Genomic DNA, 22,104 nt, shown 5'->3' with positions numbered 1-22,104 from the left:
ATGGCACTTTGGAGTCGTCCGTTCATTCATCCAGCGAGTGTGTATTAGGTATTTATCATGTGCCAAATGCTAGATCAGGAACACAGTCAGGGAAGGAGAAGGGGGATTTCTGGCCCCAAGATGCTTACAGTCTTAATTTTGGCATATTGGTGGGGATGTATCATGAGTCCCAGAAGCAGCTAAAGGCCAAGGTTTCATTCCACAGAACGTATGTTCTGTAGGAACTGGAGGTGAGAGGTTTCCAGGAGGCCCTCTAGGATAAGATGTAGCAATAATAGAGGGTGGATGGGGTGAAGTGTGGAGGGGAGGGTATCCCAGGATGGTCGCAGACGAAGCTCATGGGGTCAGGTAGGCAAACAATCCTCCCTGAGGTGAGCAACACTCCCGGAGTCCTGGGCGATGTCTCCAGGTGACGGAAGCTCTTCGCCCAGGCCGAACCAGGCCTCTTTGATCAGACTGTCCACAAGGAGGCGCTGTGGGCCCTCGGTGAGGAAAAAGATGGCGCCTGGTCTTCAACCGTGCTCCGGAAAATCCCCTCCCCTCTCGTGTTTTCCACGTGAGACTCCCCTAGGAGGTTTTCCTTGAGCAATAATGTTCATTGAAATTCATTAGGAAGATGATAAATGCTTTAGCAGGAAGCACCCACCTGTCTCCCTGTGGTTTTGAGCAGTATTTCTCACAGGGTGACACCCTGACCACCGTGTGGGTCTCGCTGGAGGAGACTGTTAAACAGCCTCAGCCCACAGCTACTCCATCAGCGCTGGGAGGGCGCCTGGGTACCGGTTCTTAACAAGACCACCATGCGGCTCTGATGCACAAGCTGATCCTAAGGGTGGGAGAGTAAGATCGTGCGAGAACCACGGCCCCACCGCTGCCCATCCTAAGTCCTGCCGTTAGAGCCTATAATCGGACTACAGAAGAAATAAGAAATGGAGAACATAGAATTTTTAGAGTTAAATTCTTGTGTGTACACATTTCATTCGTTTAATCAAAACACTTCCTAGAAACTAAGTAGGAAAAGCCTCTTTTTAAATAAATTAACTTTTTCAGCACTCCAAAATGTGGAACAAATAACAGCAGAGCTGCTCTTTGAGGGAGCCAGTGGGATCCATGGAGCCCTGCCTTTCAGTCTCTCCACATTGCCCACTAAGGAATCCTAGGCTGTGAAACGCAATTTAACAGCCACTGCTCTAGGTGGGGGCAGAGGTCTTACACGACTGCTGAAGGGAGGGGAATACCAGAGGAAGCAAAAGGAAACCTTGAATGTGCCTTTACCATATGCCCAGGGCTTTACAGGCATCATCTCCCAGTAGCCCACTGTAGGTGCTGTCATTATCACTGTTGTATAAGTGGTTTAATTTATACAATTTGTATAAATTGAATAATTTATACAGTTTGTATGAATGAAGGATCAGAGTCTTGGAGAGGTTCTCTCACAGTAAATGGCACAGCCTGATTGGAGCCCAGGCAGGTTAAACTCATAGAACTTGTTCTCTTAACAGCTGTAGAACCTTTATGTAGTTACATGTGTGTGTGCTCAATTGCTCAGTCCTGTCTGACTCTGCAACCCCATGGACTATAGCCCTGCCATGCTCCTCTGTCCATGGGATTTCCCAGGCAGGAATACTAGAGTGGGTTGCCATTTCCTCTTCCCGAGAATCTTCCTGACCCAGGGATCAAACCAGTGTTTCTGCATCGGCAGGCAGATTCATGTTACCACTGAGCCACCTGGGAATCCCCTTATATAATTGCTGTCTCCACATGAGAGTTGTTAGAATAGCATGATATCAGAGCTAAGAAAGATCTGAAATGCTGTCTAGCCACATGGAGTTGAGAAGACTTTAAATCCTGACTCTACCACTTGCTTCCTGTGTGACCTCAGGCACGTCCCTTAACCTCTGTGGCCTCTACTTCCCCATCTGTTATGTGGCAGCCTGGATGGGAGGGGAGTTTGGGGGAGAATGGAAACATGTATATATGTGCCTAAGTCCCTTCAGTGTTCACCTGAAACTGTCATGGGCTAGTTGTAAGGGTTAAGATGAGATAAATACTTAATGTGTTGTCTGCCACATGGTCAGGGCGCAATAAAAAGTAACAGCTGTTATCATGTGTAAATAAAGTCTAAAGAACCCGCCCCATCCATACGAGAAGTGGGAACCAGTGCTGTCTGACTCCAGAGCCTTGGCTATTCTGTTTCCCCACCTGCTCCTCTTCCAGTGCTGCCGGCAGGTGGCAGCTTGACTGTTGGATGCTGTGTCTGAGAGCAAGAAGCAGGGCCTGGTTCCTAGCAGGTGCCCTTGCCACCCTCTCCCTGGCATAAAGGACCTGCCCCGGGGGATCTCGGCTGTGTATGGAATCCCTTTTGCAATGATAACAGGCTGGTTTTCAGAACAGCTTGCTTTGAAGCATTTTTCATTAATGGAATTCCCCTGTCCCTCCCTTGGCTTTCAGTAAACAATTACAAATGTGTTCCAGAAAGCGTTTGGTTCCAGCTGTAGTAAAATCACACTTAATAATTAGCGTTTCTATAGCACTTTGGAATCCACCAAGTGTGTCTCACATATGTTGTCCCAGTTGACTCTCTCAGCAGTTCTGTGAGACAGATATGGGCAGAATTATTGGGATCACTCCTTCTGTAAGTGGAGAGAACAGGGCTCTGTGGCTGCAGGACTCTCCCAGTGCCAGCCTGCTGCTCAGAGATAGAGCTGGGGTTAGCATCTGTGTTGAAAGCCCATTGTCAGAACTCACCAGGGGTGACCCAGTTCTCCACCCAGCCTCCATCGGGAGCTCTTGTCTTCAGGAGCCACGCAGTGTGAGCCATTCCTTGTGACCCATTTGCCAGCATTGATCACCAGCCTCAAACTGCCTCAATTCTGTGTGCGGCCGAGTTACAGCATTCCTCTGTCTCTCACGTAAAGGAGCCCAGACTTGGGGTTCACAAGTCCCAAATCTATTACCACCTCTAGGACGCTTTCCTCCTCTAAGGAACTCATTGACTCAGCCCCAGGGTCACTCCTTCCTGAGTAACCTGTGGCTCATTTCATGCTTTTTCCCCTGAGTTGAGCTTTCTGTGTAGGCAAGGGAGAGGGAATGCATTCAGTATAGTCAACCCTGGATAAGAGCTAAGTGATGATGCGAACTGTCCTTTGAGAACCAACTTCCCAGCACACGAAGGCCCCTCATGCCCATCCTCACACAGTGGCCTTGCACCCTCTTTGGAGATTTGTGGGATGCAATTAATAGAAAATGAGAAACATCTGTCCTCCCACCTCCCAGGACTGATGAGTTGGAGGAGTGTCTACAGAGCTCCATCAAAGGTCATGCCAGACTTGGGAGACCCCTGCCTCTCCCACATCAGCATCTTCCCTCTTTACCAAAACCAGATGCCATCTTTTTATCTCTTCTGACCACTGTTTTCCCTGAACCTGCTCCTACATTACCCATTAGAAGAAACATCCATTACTGTCAAAACAGGTGACTTACTACTTACTGGTTGCTGTGATCATTGTAAAGTTGATTTGGAAGAACAAAAACAGCTGAAGACTTAACACATGTAGGTATACCTTCAAGATTGAAACTCACACCAAAAAGCTTTTTTTGATCTTCCAGATTTTTGTTCTAAGAAAGGCAAACATTATCAAGTACAACATCTATGGAATATAAGGAACAGACTGTAGGCTTTGGAGTGAACACATGTGTAGCCTTTACCTTTCAAGTGCCAGGGACCCAGTTAAAGGAGTTGCCATCCCAGCTCATTGCCAAGGATTTCCCTGTGAAAGAATAAGAATCTTGTAAGAATGCTTGTGTCTGCCAGCACTGGGACCTGCATTTGGGACTGGGATCTGAAGTTGCACTCTTGAAAGTCCCCAGATGGCCAGCAACAGCATCAGTTCATTTCGCCAAACCTTTACAGGAAGGTAGGGAGAGACTCTTGAGTCCCCCCCAAGGCGGTGTCCTGGCCCTCTGACCGGGTCAGGTACGGGAACGATGAAAGTCCCCAGTGTGGGTGAGCTGTTGATGAGCGGAGAAGTGTTCTTATGTCTGCAAAGTGGAGAATCACCTCTCAAGGCCTTCATGAAAAGGGGCCACCCTTAGCCTAGTTACCTGCCGCTAAGCCACCTCTCATCATTTTGTTCAGAGCAGCAGACCCCGTCATTCTGCCATGCTACACATTTTTATTGCGCACGCTGGCCTAGGGCATGGAGACCACAGTTTAGCACTTGGTACAGAAAGCACAGTATGTGACTGTCTGGAAAGTCATTGCAGTGCATTGGACCCTGGGTCATTGCCAAGGGCATGAAAGGGAGTCTCTTTCCACCGTTTGCTCTCCTTGCCCATTGTCCCTTCAACTCCCTTCTCTTTTTGGTCTTTTCTTTTTTTCTTCCTCCTCCTCAGGTTGTCAGCCTTCAGGAATTCCAGCGGGAATTCCCTCTTGGTCTGGTGTGGTACGTACAGAGTACAGTTGATGGGGCACTTGCTTCCACTGTGCCCAGCCTTGCCAGCATGTGCTGGTTGGAGCCAAGTGGGGTGTCCAGGGCCTTTATCTGAGGGGTGTGAGCAGGTTTCATATCTTTGGTTGGACCAGAAGTCTGAGGAGCTCAGCGTCATATCGTGATGCTCTTTCTCTCTCTGCTTTTAGATGATCTTTTCAAAGGAGAAATGTTTAAACTGGAAAACTGATATCTTATCCAGCCCACGCAAACCACGCTGGTCTTCTCTAGCCCCCAGTGTTCAGTTTTCTGTCTTTGAAGGCCAGAGCCAGTGATGCGATACTTTAAATACAGCTGTTCCATAGCAAACCCTCTCGGCTGATCTTACAATTCACCCTCAGTTTCACAACTGCTCAGAACTAGATCCTGGTGGCTCAGATGGTAAAGAATCTGTCTGCAATGCAGGGTCCTCAGGCTTGATCCCGGGCTCAGGAAGAGCCCTGGAGAAGGGAATGGCAACCCACCACAGTATTCTTGCCTGGAGAATTCAATTGACAGAGGAGCCTGGCGGGCTACAGTCCATGGGGTTGCAAAGAGTCAGACATGACTGAGCAACTAACACATAGAAGTACGCCCTGATAATGATGAGAACAAAGCACTTGAGGACATGAAAATTAAGATTTTAATAAAATAAGTGGTCTTACATAAGGCCTATGACCTTCCTCAGCCGCCTGACTGCTCTCATTTTAGGGCAGAATTGAAGGGATCTTGACGACTGGCAGTTCTTGCCTGCTTCGCATACCTTTAGCCCAAGAATGAACAAAACAAACTGTCTGTCCAATGAGTAGTTCTTGAAAGAGCCGTGTCTCAAGTTCTGCCTAATAGTCTTCAGCTCATTTTCTCCCATCCCTGATTCTTCCAGAAAGACATACCTGTGTTTCCAACACATCACTGTCCACTCTGGACCACTCTTCCTCTGGGCAGTGTGTTCACACCCAGCCTGCCACACAGCTTGCAAAGTCTGGAGAAGAGTCAGTAAATTAAAAGAACTGGAAAACCAATTGCTAACTCCTTCAGAAACTGTGTGAATAGGACTGAAGCAATCCAGTGGGAAGAGTGTTCAGTATTAGCCTTGGCAAGGCAGGCATAAAAATGAGTGCATCATGGCTGATTCATGTCAATGTATGACAAAACCCACTGCAATGTTGCGAAGTAATTAGCCTCCAACTAATAAAAATAATTGGAAAAAAAAAAAATGAGTGCATCGTCAATCCTTCTAAAGGCCAAAAAAACCCCAAAAACTTAGCTTTGCTCACCCAATTTTTTGTAAAAAAATTTTTTAGTTTTATATGTAAATTTCTTTTGTTGTAGCTCTTATTTCATTTAAATTTTTAAAAATTCACATTGTAATGATTCAAGTAATTCAGAAATCTCCTTTAGCTTCTTTCTGTTATAATTAACAAGTAACAATTTGATGTGTATCCTTCCGTACTTGTTCTATTGCTCATGCAAATATATTTTATACACACACGTATGTAAGTGTACATACATACGTTGTACACACATTGTACATATACTGCTATGTATAGAAATGGGATCATCACTATGTTATTCTGCCACTTCCTTTTTTCACTTAAATAGATGAGTGGATATCCTTTTAAATCTGTACTTTTAGTCCATCTTATTCTATATGCACGTAATTTGTGGTATGACTCTCATAATTTAAGTTGACACTTCTCCCTATTAGGAAATATTCAGGCTGTTTCCAGTTGTCTACTAATAAGAAAATATCCTGATGCAGATAAATTTCTTTGATATGTATCTTTATGCACTTCTGTCAAGTAAAGCCCAGGGTGTGCACATTTAAAGTTTTACAGATAGTTCTATAGTACTTTATTTTTTATTTTGCTTTAATACTCTATGATTTTATCAGCACTTACTTACTGCTGAGATACTTCATAAACTTGTTGCAGTTAAAGCCCTTTGTTAGATCTATGCTTTTCCACTAAACCATCTCAAGTTGATTACATTTACATTTTTGTTATTTGGAAAAGAAAAACTTCCTGCCTCCAGGTTAGTATTACTGATTATATTCACTCAATTAGATTTCACTTCTATGAAGTTAGTTAGAACCAAAATGACATTTAGGGGAATTGACTGACTCAGATATTCTCCTTCTCCCGGAATCAAACCAAAACTTCTAATAAATCACGAATGTATTTCTAGAAGGAGCCTGGAGAGTCCATTAGAGCTCGTAGACATCTAAGAAGTTGCTCAGTGGCTACTTGATTGTTAGGAGCTGAAATTGTAAAGATGATTAATATTTGAGCTTAGGGAAATACCGGAAATTCTGAACATTTGGTAAATGTATGAGACATAATTATCATTACCAAAAATCTCTCTGCTAATTGCCTCTTGTGCAGTTTGTTTAATAAAAGAACTAAATGGAGTAAAAAAATGAAACAGACCAACAAAGCTGGTTTATAAAATATAAAATATGCAAAAATATACAGGGAAAGACATTATTCTGTGTCTCTATTCAGACTGCAAACACATTTTAATTGATGCTGGCTGCAATTTGGCAAACTAACCAATCTCATATTCCCCTGTAGGACAACTCCACTATATATATACATATGTGTGTGTGTGTATATATATCCTCAAAAATATGCTTTAATTCAGTAATTCTGTTCCTGGGAATATTTGATAGTAAAAAATTAAAAACAGTTTAATCAAGAAGTGGAATAAAAGTTAAACTTTGAAAACTTATAGATTGTTGAGCCAGCTGGAATCATGTATATAGAGAATATTTCAAGTATTTAAATGACACAGGAAACTAGACATTATATAATAAGTAGAGAAACAGCCTTCAAAATTATGGTGATAGTTCCCAGAACACTTCTTCTGAGACATGAGATCCTCCATGGCCAAGTTAGCTTGAGAAACGCTCTAATCAGAATTAAATAAGCTTATGCACTGCAGGACTTGCCATGTTAGAGATTCATAGAATATAAGATGACTTATAGTATTACCTAAATTTCCTTGACCTTGAAACTTATTTCAAGCACCACCTAGTATAGTTTTTTCCAGAATAGTTGGGTTCCATAGAACATAATATAGGAAGTGCTAATATATGTTGTCTCATGTTTTGTTTTCAAAAAAGTAATGTATCTGTGTATTATGTGTAGTTGCACATATAATTACATACATTTGTATACATGTGTGCATGAAAAACATAAAATAGATGAAAAGGGACCTCTCAGGGTTGTGAAGTTATTGATAATCTTTTTTGTTTATATTAGTCTGAATTTGTCAAATTTTCTGCAAAAAATCACTTCCAACACTGGGAAAAAAAAAAACTTTTAGAATTCCCACAAAGTTAACTAAAACCACCGGTGAATATTGTTTCACACTCTAGTTTGAAATGGCAGATACAGTTGTATAGAAAAGAGAACTCAAAAGGGCAGGAGGAAACTTTGGGAAGGAATAGATGTGTCTTAGGGCTTCTCTGGTGGCCCAGCTAGTAAAGAGCCCATCTGCTAATGCAGGAGACGAGACTCGGGTTCCATCCCTGGATCAGGAAGATCCCCTGGAGAAGGAAATGGAAAGCTCCAGTATTCTTTCCTGGAAAATCCCATGGACAGAGGAGCCTGGCAGGCTACACTCCATAGGGTTGCAAGAGTCAGACACGACTTAGCGCTATCTTTCTTCCTTTTTCAAAGAGAAAAGCTCAAGCATTAGAGTCAGATCTGAGTTCAGCCTCTCATTTGTAATCTTGAGCCAAGCTTTTCATCTGTGCCTCTTGCTTGCAAAGTAAGAATACTATTAATACCTTTCCTAGAGCTGTTGTTAACATGACGTCAGGTACAGTACAAATGTGTCTAATATGTGCTTCTAGATACACAGTGAGGGTTTTAACTGAATTTTTGCCAGTGATTGCATGTATAGGGACATACCTCCTTAAAGGAATATTTAATTGAAGTTTACTAGGTATTTAAATAAATGTTTTTGCTGTGGAGGTATACTTCTGAAATGATGAATGAAAGTGCTCTTGTTCTTGGCAAAGAACGTGGTTCACTCCATTAAATTGGAGGTAAATGTTTTTAGACTAATGTAAATGATTTCTATTTAATTTTTAGTCAGAACTCTTTTTTTTTCCCTCTACTTGCTTTTAGCTCTTGTCAAATAATTGTCATGAAGGTGAAGTTTTACTTACTGTGATCCATTATCTGTGACTCACACGCCTTCCTATGACTTTTTTCCCCCAAGAGTCTCATGTTAAAAAAAAAAATCCATATATATTGAAGAATTTAGTCAGTTTCTCTTGGGGTTGTAGAATTTCTTACTGGGAAGATTTTTCTCTTAATATATAAAATCACTATTAAATGTTAAGATTTTGCTGCTGTGAATGGTAAACTTTACTGTTAGAGCATGTTTTCACACTCTTCATAGCTGTGTTTTGCAATTTTTTTTTTTCACTTCCCTGTTTGTCATATAGCAACTCTATAGAAAGAAGCCCGGTTTGGCCATCACGTTTGCAAAGCTGCCTCAAAATCTAGACAAAAACCGATATAAAGATGTACTGCCTTGTGAGTATCTGGCATGAATGCCTCCTCCCCCCACACACACTGAGATAATGTTTCCCTTTTTAAAACAGATTGTCTGGTATTCTGGAAAGACTCGCAGTGTGTCTGTAAACACCACCGTCTTTATTGCAGCCATTTCAAACTCGGAACAGTTGGGGAATAGTGTTTATGCTAATGAGGCGAGGGCTGCAGATGGGCTGGGAACTGAACCCTTGTTTACTTGGGGTGGTAAAAATAACACTCTGAATAATCAGTAAATTTCTTCCTCCTCCACAGATGACACCACCCGGGTATTGTTGCAGGGAAACGAAGATTACATTAATGCGAGTTATGTGAATGTAAGTTAGAATTCCGGATCATGAGAAAAAGCACATTAATCGTTGTAACAAGCATGACAATGACATGCGCGGTGCTTTGCAGTTGGCGAACTGCTTTCCTATTCACTGTCTTGTCTCAGCACCACAGCAGCCGTTGAGGGAAGGCAGGATAGTCTCATTATAGAGGATGACACTAAGGTTCAGAGAAATTAAATCATCTGAAAAGTCATAAAGCTAACAGAAGATGAGACCAAAACTCAGTCTTCTGTCCTCAACTGCTGACCTTTAGGTATTTTGTTTGGCCATTGGTACATTTGTAACTTTCTGTGTTTTTCCCTCCCATCTGATTACTATACATCCTGCCTAAAAATAAAAATAAAACCACCTTTGGGCATATAGCCCAAAAACAAAAGGTAAAAAATGTCAACTTGTTGTGAAATTCATTTCACTCTGAAAATGCTTCTTGGGCAACTTGGCCTCTCTGAACCTCAGCCTCTTCATCTAAACCAGGGCTCAGCACACTATTTCTGTAGAGGGCTAGACCATAAATATTTTGGTCTCTGCAAGCCAAGAGACAAAATTGAGGATATTAATTAGGTATTTATATACCATTTCAAATGCAACCATGCAAAAATATCAAAAAAACACTGTTAGCTCGCAGTTCAGCATTTAAATTTGGCCCTCAGCTCACTGTTTATCTGATCTAAATAAACAGAGGACTTCTCAAGTTCTCAGATTATAGCATGATGTCAATAACTACCAGTAAGAATGGGTCTGATCAGTGATTCTGCTCATTCCAAAGCATCTGTGAGATTCATTGACCCTCACTTTCAGCATTTCTGGTGTCCTGTGATTAGAGCACTGAAATGGTGGGGGCGGTAAGACCATGCACTCAGGGGTGGGGAGTGGCTAAGACCAGGGCTGGGAAAGCAATTAACCAAGCCACGAATTAGGCACCTTCGTTTACTATCCCCACCTAAGAATGAGTGAATCACTGTGCTGTTCCAAAGCTCAGCCAGTTCTGAGTGTTCTTTTACAGAAAACACTTAAAAGGACTTCACTGCTGGTTTAGTGGTTGAGAGTCTGGCTTCCAATACAAGGGACACGGGTTCGACCCCTGGTCAGGAAACCAGGATCCCACATGCCAACTAATAAGCCCACACACTCCAGATCCTGCATACCACAACTAAGACCAGACACAGACAAATAAATAATTAAAAAAAGAAAAGACTTAGTTTAGAAGTAAAAGCAGAGCAGGGTAGGAGAGGGATACTGATAACAGTTGTACTTATTTTAACGTTTTAGCATTAATCAACTCCGACAGTAACTATGTGAGGTGGTGATGTGTTCAAGAACTTGACTCTGATCATCATTTCACAGTGTATATGTATATCAAACCATCATGTTGCATACCTTAAATATACACCTTTTTTATTTGTCATTTATACCTCAATGAAGCTGGGGAGAAAAATTCATCAACTGAGTGGCACAAACATTGGCAGCCATGCAGAAAGCCAAGTGTAACAGTAGTTGGTGGCATAAGCCTGTGTGGTTTATGCTTCAGAGAAAATATTTTGATAGAAAACCCTGCATACGAACAGTTATGGGCATGAGGATTGGCATGAGTTGCTGAAAATGCAGATTCCCAATTTTGATTATATTTAGGATACAGCAGAGAAGGTCATTTAAACTCTTTTTCATCTTGTAGGTCCACTTCTGATTATCACCTATTGACTAGCACATAGTTTTATCCTGAGTAGCTAGCATTATTGTCAAACACCTCTGAAGCATTTTCTAAAGTAGCCTGTTCTTTGATTATGCTTATTGGCCAAAACTTGATAGAACTGTTGTGGTGTGCCGACAGTCACCAGCTCGAAGTGGGTGAGCTCCAGGTCCCTGTCCACCTGGCTGCAGTAACAGGTTCTAATGCCTGAACCATCTCTTGCCAGATGGAAATCCCCGCTGCTCACCTTGTGAACAAGTACGTTGCCGCTCAGGGACCCCTGCCACACACCTGTGCACAGTTTTGGCAAGTGGTCTGGGATCAGAAGTTATCACTCATCGTCATGTTGACGACTCTGACCGAGCGAGGCCGGGTAAGTGGCTTGATTTCCAGACAGGTGCGTGTCACTCTGTGCTCTGCCGGAACATGAACCTGAGAGCTGGAAAAGGCCTTACTGAAGTGTCACCCAGTCCAGCCCCCTTTGCGACCCGTGAATCTGTACAGAGCTCCTGATGGACAGCTCCAGGGATGAGAAACTCAGCCCTCCTCCTTCCCACTTGCTGGCCTTTCCGAGTTAAGCAATGATCAGGCAGCCCCTCCCATTCCTGCCTTGGATCTACTACAACAGGCTGGAAGGCGCTTCCCCTTGCCTCACCTGCCCCAGAACTCCTGTGTTAGCTGTGATCTCACCCACCCAGGACATGTGCTGGTCCTCAGAAGAGCAGTGTAAGGGCCAGGTTCACAATGGAATACAAAGTAGGAGAAATTACCTCTGTCAGTCTCTGCTTGTGTTACAGCAAAACCTGATGCCAAAAAAAAAAAAGGCTAAGAAGGGCTTAATTAGGACAGCGATGGCATCATGCTGTGTTCAGCCTGACGTGTGTTTCAGAGGATCGGATCGCTGACCATGTAACTGAGTCAGTGTGCGAGGAGCACTGCGTAGCATGAGTTCTCTAACTTCTGTCTGCGTCTAGACAGCTTCATGATGAAATGTTCATCCAGAAACACATTCAGAACTCAAATATAAGTTAATATTTAAGGGATCTGTGTGCCACTTCTTCCCAGGCCTGTCCTCAGTGTGTAGTTCAGAATGCCAGACAGATCTGTGCCAGAAGTCAGTGTACAGAATCAGAATGGATCGTATGTTTGAGGAGATCAGTCTTCCCTCTCATCCCAAAAATCAGGATTCCTGCTAATTCTGGAGAGCCTTGTGGATTTCACCTAGGCTGTCCCAGACACATGGCTCCCCACCTTGGCTAAAACACTCCCAGGGTCCATCCATGGGTTATTCAGCTCTGATTTAAAAAAAAAAAAATCCCTCTCCATAATGAACTGAAATCCACAGCACTTTGAACCCCACCCCACCAGTTTTTCTTGCCTGGAAGAAACAGTAATAAGCGACCCTTCTCTTCCATGCAATGCACTTTCGGATATCTGAAGATAATCTTGGACCGCCTTTAAGTGGCTGGTCAGCAGAAATTGTCTGGTCTTTGTCTCAGTGTTGCTGTGGGGTCAGTCTCCCCATTTTGTACCCAGGCACTTGACTGCTGAGACCTACACTGCGGCATACTGGGGGGCTCTGGAGCCAGACTCTGTGGGTTCAGAACAGGTTTTCTGGAGCGAGTTACAAATACTTAACCTGTCTGACCCTCAGCTTCCCTGTTCGTAAGCTGCAGTTAGTAGTGCCGTCTCAGAGGGTTTGTGGAGACTGAGACAATATATAGGGAAAGCTTAGAGAGCTGTCTGTTGCAGGTGTCTGGCAAACATTAAGCTGTTGTGTGTGTGTCCATCATTACCATCCCTGGGGGGATTTGCCATCAGATCTGGCTTTTTGTTTCCCCTCACGCTCCTTGGGCTTCCCATCTGTCATTGTTCATGTCAGCCCTCACTCTTGGCTTCTTGTCGCTCATAGTGTTGATCAGAATCACTTCACATAAATCACTGTTTAAAAATATAAAGGCCCTCAAAAGACGATCAGAAGCTCCTTCTGGGACGCTGGGAGTCAGAGGCGTTGCGGACACTCTTTGGGGAGCAGTTGCTGACTCTCCCAGCTCTGCTTCCAGCCCTGGCTGTCTCTGCATCCGGTTTATCTCATTACTGTGAGAATTCTCAGAGGCTTTGCTGAAATCACAAGGCAGCAGGTCTGTGGCATCCCTTAGTCTGGGAGTCTTGTTTTTTGCCTGTTTTTAGTCTTTGTTGCTATTCTGTTTCTGTGGGCCTGTGTGTAATTTTCTGGTCTTGTTTTGGAAAGGCAGTGAAGTCACTGGGACCTTTTTTGAGCTTCAGGAATGCCAGCTGGCTCACAGTCCCATCCTGTGCTCTCGGTGTTTCTGGAGCACCTGCACCTGTCTTGTTCTCGGTGTCCTGAGTAAGGGCAGAGGCCAGGGCCACGCTTCCTGAGTCCCTGTGCCTCCTCTGTTACTCCCTACCTGTGCGGTTTAGGAAACTGGCAGAACCTCTGCGTGAAATGGAATGCTGATAATACCTGCTGTGGATTTGTGAGGCTTCCCAGGTGGCGCTAGTGATAAAGAACCTGCCTGCCAATGCAGGAGATGTAAGAGACACAGGTTCGATCCCTGAGTCAGGAAAATCCCCTGGAGGAGGGCATGGCAACCCACTCCAATATTCTTGCCTGGAGAAGCCCATGGACAGAAGAGTCTGGCGGGCTACAGTCCGTGGGGTTGCAAAGAATCATACAGGACTGAAGCAATTGAGCATGCATGCACACATTGTGCATTTGTGAGGCAATCGAATGAGTTAATACAGTCAGCCTTCTTGGAAAAGTACTTGGAAAAGTACACAATACATATCATACAGATGTTGGTTAGCAGTAACAGTAGTTTGGGTACCACCTTAATTGTTGCCGGGACTACATGTATTTTACTGCAGTATTGTTTATTATTTTTCTTCAAATCGACTCATCTTTCCTTGCTTTAAAAATTTTCTTTGAAAGATACGTCTTAACTGGAAGCTCAGTATCATTTGCCATAAAGGGGGGAGGTATGTGTAAAAATGCAAAAGCCACAAGACAATATTATTAAAGTCTAAATAAATATTCTTGGCTTCCAGGCTCTTAACCCAAGGCCTGCTTACCCACACCTTTGCTTGCTCTTTCCTAAAAAGAGAGTTAAAGTACTAAGGAGATAATGTTAAAGCTATCCTAGGTCCAAATTGAGACACTCTTCATGGCACACATGGAGAAAAACAGTTTCCCACCATGTGGGTCTATGCAGTTTAATACTCCTAGTGAAGTGTGAAGTGAAGTTGCTCAGTCATGTCCTACTCTTTGCAACCCCACGGACTGTAGCCCACCAGGTTCCTCCATCCATGGGATTTTCCAGGCGAGAGTACTGGAGTGGGTTGCCATTGCCTTCTCCAGGGGATCTTCCCAACCCAGGGATCGAAGCTGGGTCTCCCGGATTGTAGGCAGACGCTTTACCGTCTGAGCCAGCAGGGAAGTTCGTTTAATACTTCTGACCTCCTACCAAGCCCACACTCTGCAGGCCTTCATCTGGGCCATTCTGGCATTTTATAGATACAAGGCATCGTGTTTATGGCCTTGCTGTTGCCAGAATCTCCCCATATGAAACTGTGCCGTGTTTGCATATCTGTTCTGTGACTCTGGTGGTGGGGGAGAGGGGGCGCTGCTGAACGCTCCAGGTTTTCTCAGAAACTGCCCGTGGAGGGAACACTGCCCGAGCTCACGAGGTCTTCAGCAACGCTGCACTTCCTCAGAGCCGACACCTGAACCCACAGGGCAACCGGGCGCTTTCTCCTCACCTGCGTCGGCCGCTCTTTCCTCTCCTGTTGTCCCGGCCCTTCCCAGCTGCAAGGCCATTGTTCTGCATGGAGTCGAGGGAGCGCCAGCAGGCGAGGCTGGTGACAGATGATCTGCCCTGATGGCAGCCCCTTCTTCCCTTCCTTCTGCCCGCCCCAGCATGGGAGAAAAGGCCTTTCATCCAGAAGGCCTCACTTCCTCCAGCTGCTCTCGAGAGTCCTGCCCCTCCTGCTCTGTCCTGATTGGAGTCCGCTGGGAACCTGAGCTCCTCCGAGGTCTCCATGTGACCCTGGGGTGTGGGGCGGGGGGTGGGGGGGTGGCGGTGTTTGTTTCCCAGCCCTTTCTTCCTAATCGAACCCCTTCCGGCTGGTTCCTTCAGGTTCCTGCTTTAGAGATCTCCATCTCCCGTGAGTCAGAGCATTCCTTTCGCCATCTCTGGCCTCAGGAACTGACTTCTGTTGTTTATGGGTGGCTGGAAGCCTGTTCTTCTCAAATCCAGGCTACTACGTGTTTCCTCCCTCTCCTGTTACAGACACTCAGCTGACCTGAGCCTTTTGTCCTAAGGTCCCTTATCTGGTCGCCACCACCGTCCCTGAGTTCCTCCAGATTTGGAGTCAGTCCTCCCGGGTCAGCAGCACTGTCCCCTGATTTCCTGAGAGATGAGGTTCTCAGTGTGTCCTGTTTGCTGTCTCCCTGGTTCTGCGTTTAGCAGAGTGGCCTCCCCATGGGCGTGTGGCTGGCGGGATCTTCCTCTCTGCTTGGGACCTTCTCTAACGTCAAGTACACGGAGCCTCCCCCAGAGGCTGGGGGTCTGGGAAGCACTCCCACCGCAGGCTCGCCTTCATTGCCTTCTCTTTTCATTCCCACCCAAAACGTTTTCCATTATGTTCTCCCTTCAGGTCCATTGTTTCCTCCAAGAGGAAACAGAGCTATAGAGAATGGTCTTGCCATTGAAACAGATATCTACATATGCCCCACTTCCTGTATGGAGGGCAGGACGCAAGCAGATTCCGTCTCTGAGCCTCAGTTTACTCTTACGCAAAACAGAGGCAGTGACATTATCTACCTCGTGGTTGTTTTGAGCCCCAGATAAAATAATGTCCGTAAAAAGCACCATTTAGTGCTTAGCATATACCGATCAAAAGAAAATAGGCATTAGAGACTTCCCTGGCGGACCAGTGGTTAGGAATTCATGCTTCCCACTGCAGAAGGCATGGGTTCAATCCCTGGTCAAGGAACTAAGATCCCACAAGCCTCAAGGCACAGCCCCAAAAAAAAGTAGTCATTAACATCATCCCTTCCCATAGCAGCAGCATTCATGGGGAAACCAGGGGTCAAAAAAGTGAAGTATCTTGGCCAGGATGGCACAGTCAGTTTAGTGGAACTTATTAACCAGGAGGGAAATTCAGAATTTCCACAAACTTCTTGCTCTTTCCGCTACACCCTCAAATGCTTTGAGATCCAAATCAACCTAAAATCTAGATTTGATCAAGGGGTAAAGAGAGTCCTGTTCTGGTCAGATTCACTGGGAGTCTCTAGAAATAGAGAGATTTGTAGCTCAGCCCTGAATCAGCTCATCACTTCGGACAGAAGCTTCCCATCAGCTGTCCTGTGGGCAGGACCCCAGGAAGCCTGCAGCAGAGAGCCAAACCCCTTGTGCAGAGGAGGAGGTGGGCGTAGGCCTGGTGGGCATCCCGTCTGCCTCAGGTTCTACAGACAGCCTTCCTTCATGTCTGAGAGGAGTTGGGAAGTGGTCACGAACCAAAACCCCCAGGTTTAACATTTACAAGTAAATTCTTAGCTCCGCCTTCCCGGCAGCATGCTTTAATTCCAAACATTCACTGATGTTTGAAAATAAAAACAGAAAAGCTCTTTCAAGTTTTTGTGCATCTGGGGGTTTATACCCCCTCTTCACTTTTCAGTTCAGTTCAGTTCAGTCACTCAGTCGTGTCCGACTCTGTGCGACCCCATGAACTGCAGCACGCCAGGCCTCCCTGTCCATCACCAACTCCCGGAGTTTACCCAAACTCATATCCATTGAGTCGGTGATGCCATCCAACCATCTCATCCTCTGTTGTCCCCTTCTCTTCCTGCCCTCAATCTTTCCCAGCATCAGGGTCTTTTCAGTGAGTCAGCTCTTCGCATGAGGTGGCCGAAGTATTGAAGTTTCAGCTTCAGCATCAGTCCTTCCAATGAACACCCAGGACTGATTTCCTTTAGGATGGACTGGTTGGTTCTCCTTGCTGTCCAAGGGACTCTCAAGAGTCTTCTCCAACACCACAGTTCAAAAGCATCAATTCTTCGGCACTCAGCTTTCTTTATAGTCCAACTCTCACATCCGTATATGACCACTGGAAAAACCGTAACCTTGACTAGACAGACCTTTGTGGACAAAGTAATGTCTCTGCTTTTTAATATGCTGTCTAGGAGACCTTTGTGGACAAAGTAATGTCTCTGCTTTTTAATATGCTGTCTAGGTTGGTCATAACTTTCCTTCCAAGGGGTAAGCGTCTTTTAATTTCATGGCTGCAATCACCATCTGTGGTGATTTTTTTTTTTTTTTTTGCAGTGATTTTTAAGTAAGCATAATTTTTACCCAAGTCGATGCAAATGTAGGCTTGGAGAGAAAAAAAAAATTTTTTTTTCATGAGTCAGAATTTGACTGATGGGATAGACAACTTGACATTGAACTTTGCTTTGAGGCCAGAGGCAGGAGCAAGACTGCTAGGGAAGAGGGTGCAGGATTTAGAAAGTGAAGTGAAACTGAAAAATCTCTCAGTTGTGTCCAACTCTTTGCGACCCTATGGGCTGTAGCCCACCAGGCTGCACTGTCCATGGAATTCTGGCCAGAATACTGAAGTCCATAGCTGTTCCCTTCTCCAGGGGATCTTCCCAACCTAGGGATCGAACCCAGGTCTCCCACATTGCAGGCAAATTCTTTACTGTCTTAGCCACCAGGGAAGTCTCTAATACCTGGCATGGGTAGCCTATCCCTTCTCCACCGAATCTTCCTGACCCAGGAATCAAACCAGTCTCCTGCATTGCAGGCTGATTGTTTACCAGCCGAGCTACCAGGGAAGCCCTAGGATTTGCAAGGGGGAAGAGGAGACTGGGGAGAGGGGTGGGGGCAGGGGGCAGTCCACCTGTGGGGAGGCACAGCCGCCCTGGACGGGGGCAGCTCACCAAGTCCCACTGAGCCCGGGTTCCTCCTCTGCCGTCTGCCGAGCGTCGGCTCCGTATGCCTCATACGTGAAAGCGCTCATGGAACTGTAGCAACACCAGTGATGACGGCGGCCGCTGGCCTGTCCCCGCCTGCCCCGCCGTGAGCCGGGCACTGCACACCATCCCCGCCAGCCTCTGTCACCATCCGGGAAACAGGTGCCATCCTGTCTTCCAGGTGAAGAATGCGGAAATCGGAGAGGTTAAGTAGTAGCAGGTTTGAGGTCACGGGGCTCACAGAGGAGGACAGAAGGGTCCTAGCGGAGTTCTGTCTGTCTCTCTCAGATGTGCACTTTTAGTGGCCGTGCCTCGAGGCCTTCCTCCTCAAGGGGGTACGGGGTGGCCCGTGAAGGAGGGATGGGGTAGAATAGGGGGTGTTGAGAGCAGGAAAGGGCAGAGGCCCTGCAGTGGGCGAGCGTGAGGAGCAGAGGTCGCTCCTGAGCCAAGGCCTCTCACGTCTGTCTGAGGCTCTCCTGTCCCTCCAGCAGTTGGACCCGGTGATGAGGAAAGAGAGGCGGTGCGTTCCTCATGGAGCTCCAGCCGGGGTGAGGGCCGCGGCCTGGCCCCTGGCAGGCTGACTGCCCCGCTCCTCCTGAACAACACGGCACGGACGCAGGCCAGAGCGGCCTTGCCCACGTTTCCTTCCCTCCCAGCGGCTCTCAGAGCCGCTAGTGCCAGTGAGAGAGTTCTGGCCCAACGTCCGACCCATCTGTCCGGCTAAGCACTCGCGAGCACCCCCACAGCCCAGCCTAACTCCTGCCCGGCGATTCCCTTGCAGACCAAATGTCACCAGTACTGGCCCGACCCCCCCGACGTCATGGAACACGGCAGCTTTCACATCCGCTGTCAGTCAGAGGACTGCACCATCGCCTACGTGTTCCGGGAAATGCTGGTCACCAACACCGAGGTGAGCGGGGCCCGTGTGGCAGGGGCTGTGGGGGACCCGGGAGGGCACAAGTTAAAGGCTGGTGCTGAATTAGCATCCATCGTGGGCTCAGGGAGGCCTCTACTTCTGGGTCAGTCTGGGTTTTCACCCGGAGAGCATTTCAGTAGATGTGCAAGGTTGCCTGGAAAAGAGCCAACATCCATGTTCACGGCAGTGTATTCACAACAGCCTGCGGGGCAAACAGCCCAGGTGTCCACTGACAGATAAACAGGTAGACAGATTGTGGTGTAGTCATACCGTGGAATCCTAGTCCTCTCACAGCGAAGGAGATTCTAACCCATGCTGCAGCATGGTTGAGCCTGGAAGACATTGTACTGAGCGGAAGAGGCCAGACACAAAAGGGCAACTACCATGTGACTTCTCCTGGAGTAGTCAGTTCACAGAGACGGAAGTGGGATGGCGGTTGCCAGGGCTGCAAGCCTGTGGGATGAAGAGGTAGTGTTTAATGGGCACGGTGTTCCAGTTTGGGAAGCTGAAAAGCTTCTAGGAAGAGTGATGAGGGTTGTACAACTTTGCCAATGTACTTAATGCCACTGAACTATACACTTAATAATGTTTAAAATGGTAGACTTCTTGTTATGTATATTTTGCCCATTAAAAAAAAAAAAGCCAGTGTGGGTGGCCTTGACAGCAAGTACCATGGGAGCAACCAGGAAAAGATGGCTGTGGGCAGAAGTGGTGGAGAGCCATCGGGCAGGAGGTGGCCTCTGCAGAGTCCTAGAGGGGGTGGTGGGGGCGGCCTGGGAGCATCGGGGAGGAGGGTGAGTGGGAGTGGGCAGGGCCCATGGCTGGGAGATCCCCAGGGGGCAGAAGAGCGTCCAGAGACAGGAGCTCGCTGGCTGGAGGCTGGGAAGGGGCCGGGGTCCTCCTGCCCACCAGTCCAGATAGATCAGCGAGGCTCCCCTGCCCCTTTGCAGACTGGGGAGGACCACACAGTGACCCATCTCCAGTACGTGGCCTGGCCAGACCACGGCGTCCCCGACGACTCCTCAGACTTTCTGGAATTTGTGAACTACGTGCGATCCCTGAGAGTGGACGGTGAGCCCGTCCTGGTTCACTGCAGGTACTGTGGCTTATTGACCTGGTTTTATCAATGCTGGTACTCCTTGGGCGAGGCCTGGAGACAGTTGGCAGGCATCCAACCCACCTACATCCCACAAGACTCAATATGCGCTTACAAGGCTCTGGTTGCTTTCTGTCTTCACTCTGTCCAAAGATTTGGACAAATTCTGACTGCACCCTAGAACTGGACAGCAGAGTCCCTACCTCGTCTTTCCGTCTGTTCCTGTGGTCGATGTGCAGGAGATGGGGGTGGAGTTTGCACAGAAAGATGGGTTTCTTCCCATTGGTTTCTTAAGCCTCTGGCCTGTTTGGGAGCACGCCCTGAGCGTGTGTTCCGTGTCCTTTGAAGGTCAGGGAGGAAAGCTCCATCTGAGTAAACGTGGGAACGGGCGGGGAGCTGAGCTGGGCTGTGCAGAAATGCTGTCTGAGCAAATTCCGCCCCTGCTTCTCTTCCCCCAGTGCTGGGATAGGTCGAACCGGTGTGTTGGTCACCATGGAAACAGCCATGTGCCTGATCGAGAGGAACCTGCCCGTTTACCCACTGGATATTGTTCGGAAAATGCGAGACCAGCGCGCCATGATGGTGCAGACATCAGTGAGTAGAAATCTAATAATAAAAATCCTAACAATGGCCAGGCATGTACAAAGGGCTTTGCAAGTCAAGAGACCAAGGCCCCAGGGGACTGAGTCACTTGCCCATGGTCACAGAGCTTGTCAAGGGCTGAGCAGTTCCAACGCCCACCCCATCCGGCCTCTGCTGCTTGCTGCCCTCCGCTTCTCCTGCCTCACAGTTTGTTTCCTGCTAGCCGCTTGCTCCCTGCCGACCAGGGAGTAGCCCTGATTGCACTCTGCATTGTCAAGCCGCTGACCCATCATCACCTGTCAGAAGTAAGCAAGGTCACCTGAGGGTTTCACCCCCCCCACCTACATGTTTCACAGGGCCCCACTGTCTCCTACTCTGGGCTGTCTTCCCCTTCATACCCAGAGCTGCTAGTGTCCTCAAGAGGAAGTAATCTGGGGACTTCTCTGGTGGTCCAGTGGTTTACATCTCTGCCTTCCAATGCAGGGGAAGTTCAATCCCTGGCCAGGAAATTAAGATCTAGGTGCCTCATGGTGCAGCCCCAAAAAAAGAGGAAATATTCTGGTTTCCCCTAGATCTACGAGAGGGGCAGGGGGCTCTGGGGAAATGCACGATTCACTCTCCCCCACGTACAGGGCCACCTTTGAAGAGTCCCTTAATCTCTCTCAGCCTCAGTGTCCCCATCTGCAAAATAGGGACCACCCCCTATTCTTTCCTTCATCCCTTCAACAGATAGTGCACCAACAGAAGAGGCCTGAGCTTTTATCTGGTAGGACTGGATCAGTTGACTATAAACCTCAGCAGCAGTGGGAGAAGTCCAAGGGGAGTCTGAGAATTCAGGAAGAGTATCTGAAGCTGACTTGGAAAGGCAGGGCTTTCTGGAGGAAAGGCCTCCAGGACACCCCACACACCCCCACCCCTGATGGATGAGGAGGAGTTAGCAGAGAAGACAGCGGGTCTTGCACACAGCTCTGTATCCTCACAGGCTCACGGCCCACGTTCGTAAGATTTCTCTGATGATTGTGAGCTCTTGTTTTTATTTTATTTTTTTATTATTTTTATTTTTAATTGGAGGATAATTGCTTTACAATGTTGTGTGAGTTTCTACTGTACAATAACATGAATCAGCTATAAGTATACAAATATCCCCTCCCTCCCAGCTACCCATCCATCCCCACCCCACTAGGTCATCACAGGAACTCTTGTTTTAAATTCATGTGCACTCCTGCGTGGCCCTAGTGGTGAAGAACCCATCTGCCAATGCAGGAGATGTAAGAGACGCAGGTTCAGTCCCTGGGTCGGGAAGATCCTCTAGAGAAGGGTGTGGCCACCCACTCCAGTATTCTTGCCTGGAGAATCCCTTCTACTGAGGAGCCTCTCGGGCTACAGTCCATGGGGTTGCGAGGAGTCGGATACGACTGAAGCGACTTAGCATGCAACTCACCCAAGAAATCTGGTTAAGG

At 46.9% G+C, this 22,104-nt stretch overlaps 1 protein-coding gene across 3 annotated transcripts in view; it reads left to right on the top strand.

The window, feature by feature from the left end:
- PTPN3 (protein tyrosine phosphatase non-receptor type 3) overlaps positions 1–22,104 on the top strand; it is a 113,874-nt gene that overhangs the window by 87,479 nt on the left and 4,291 nt on the right. For all 3 annotated transcript variants that reach the window (XM_043453154.1, XM_043453155.1, XM_043453156.1), the window contains 6 exons: positions 8,929–9,019; positions 9,293–9,354; positions 11,283–11,429; positions 18,832–18,960; positions 19,917–20,062; positions 20,521–20,656. In XM_043453154.1, coding sequence (XP_043309089.1) covers positions 8,929–9,019; positions 9,293–9,354; positions 11,283–11,429; positions 18,832–18,960; positions 19,917–20,062; positions 20,521–20,656 — 711 coding nt within the window. The remainder of the gene's footprint in view (positions 1–8,928; positions 9,020–9,292; positions 9,355–11,282; positions 11,430–18,831; positions 18,961–19,916; positions 20,063–20,520; positions 20,657–22,104) is intronic.

The sequence above is a fragment of the Cervus canadensis genome, chromosome 30 (genome assembly GCF_019320065.1).
Source record: "Cervus canadensis isolate Bull #8, Minnesota chromosome 30, ASM1932006v1, whole genome shotgun sequence".
In the NCBI taxonomy this organism is placed as follows: Eukaryota; Metazoa; Chordata; class Mammalia; order Artiodactyla; family Cervidae; genus Cervus; species Cervus canadensis.
This window is presented reverse-complemented; position numbering and strand designations above follow the sequence as displayed.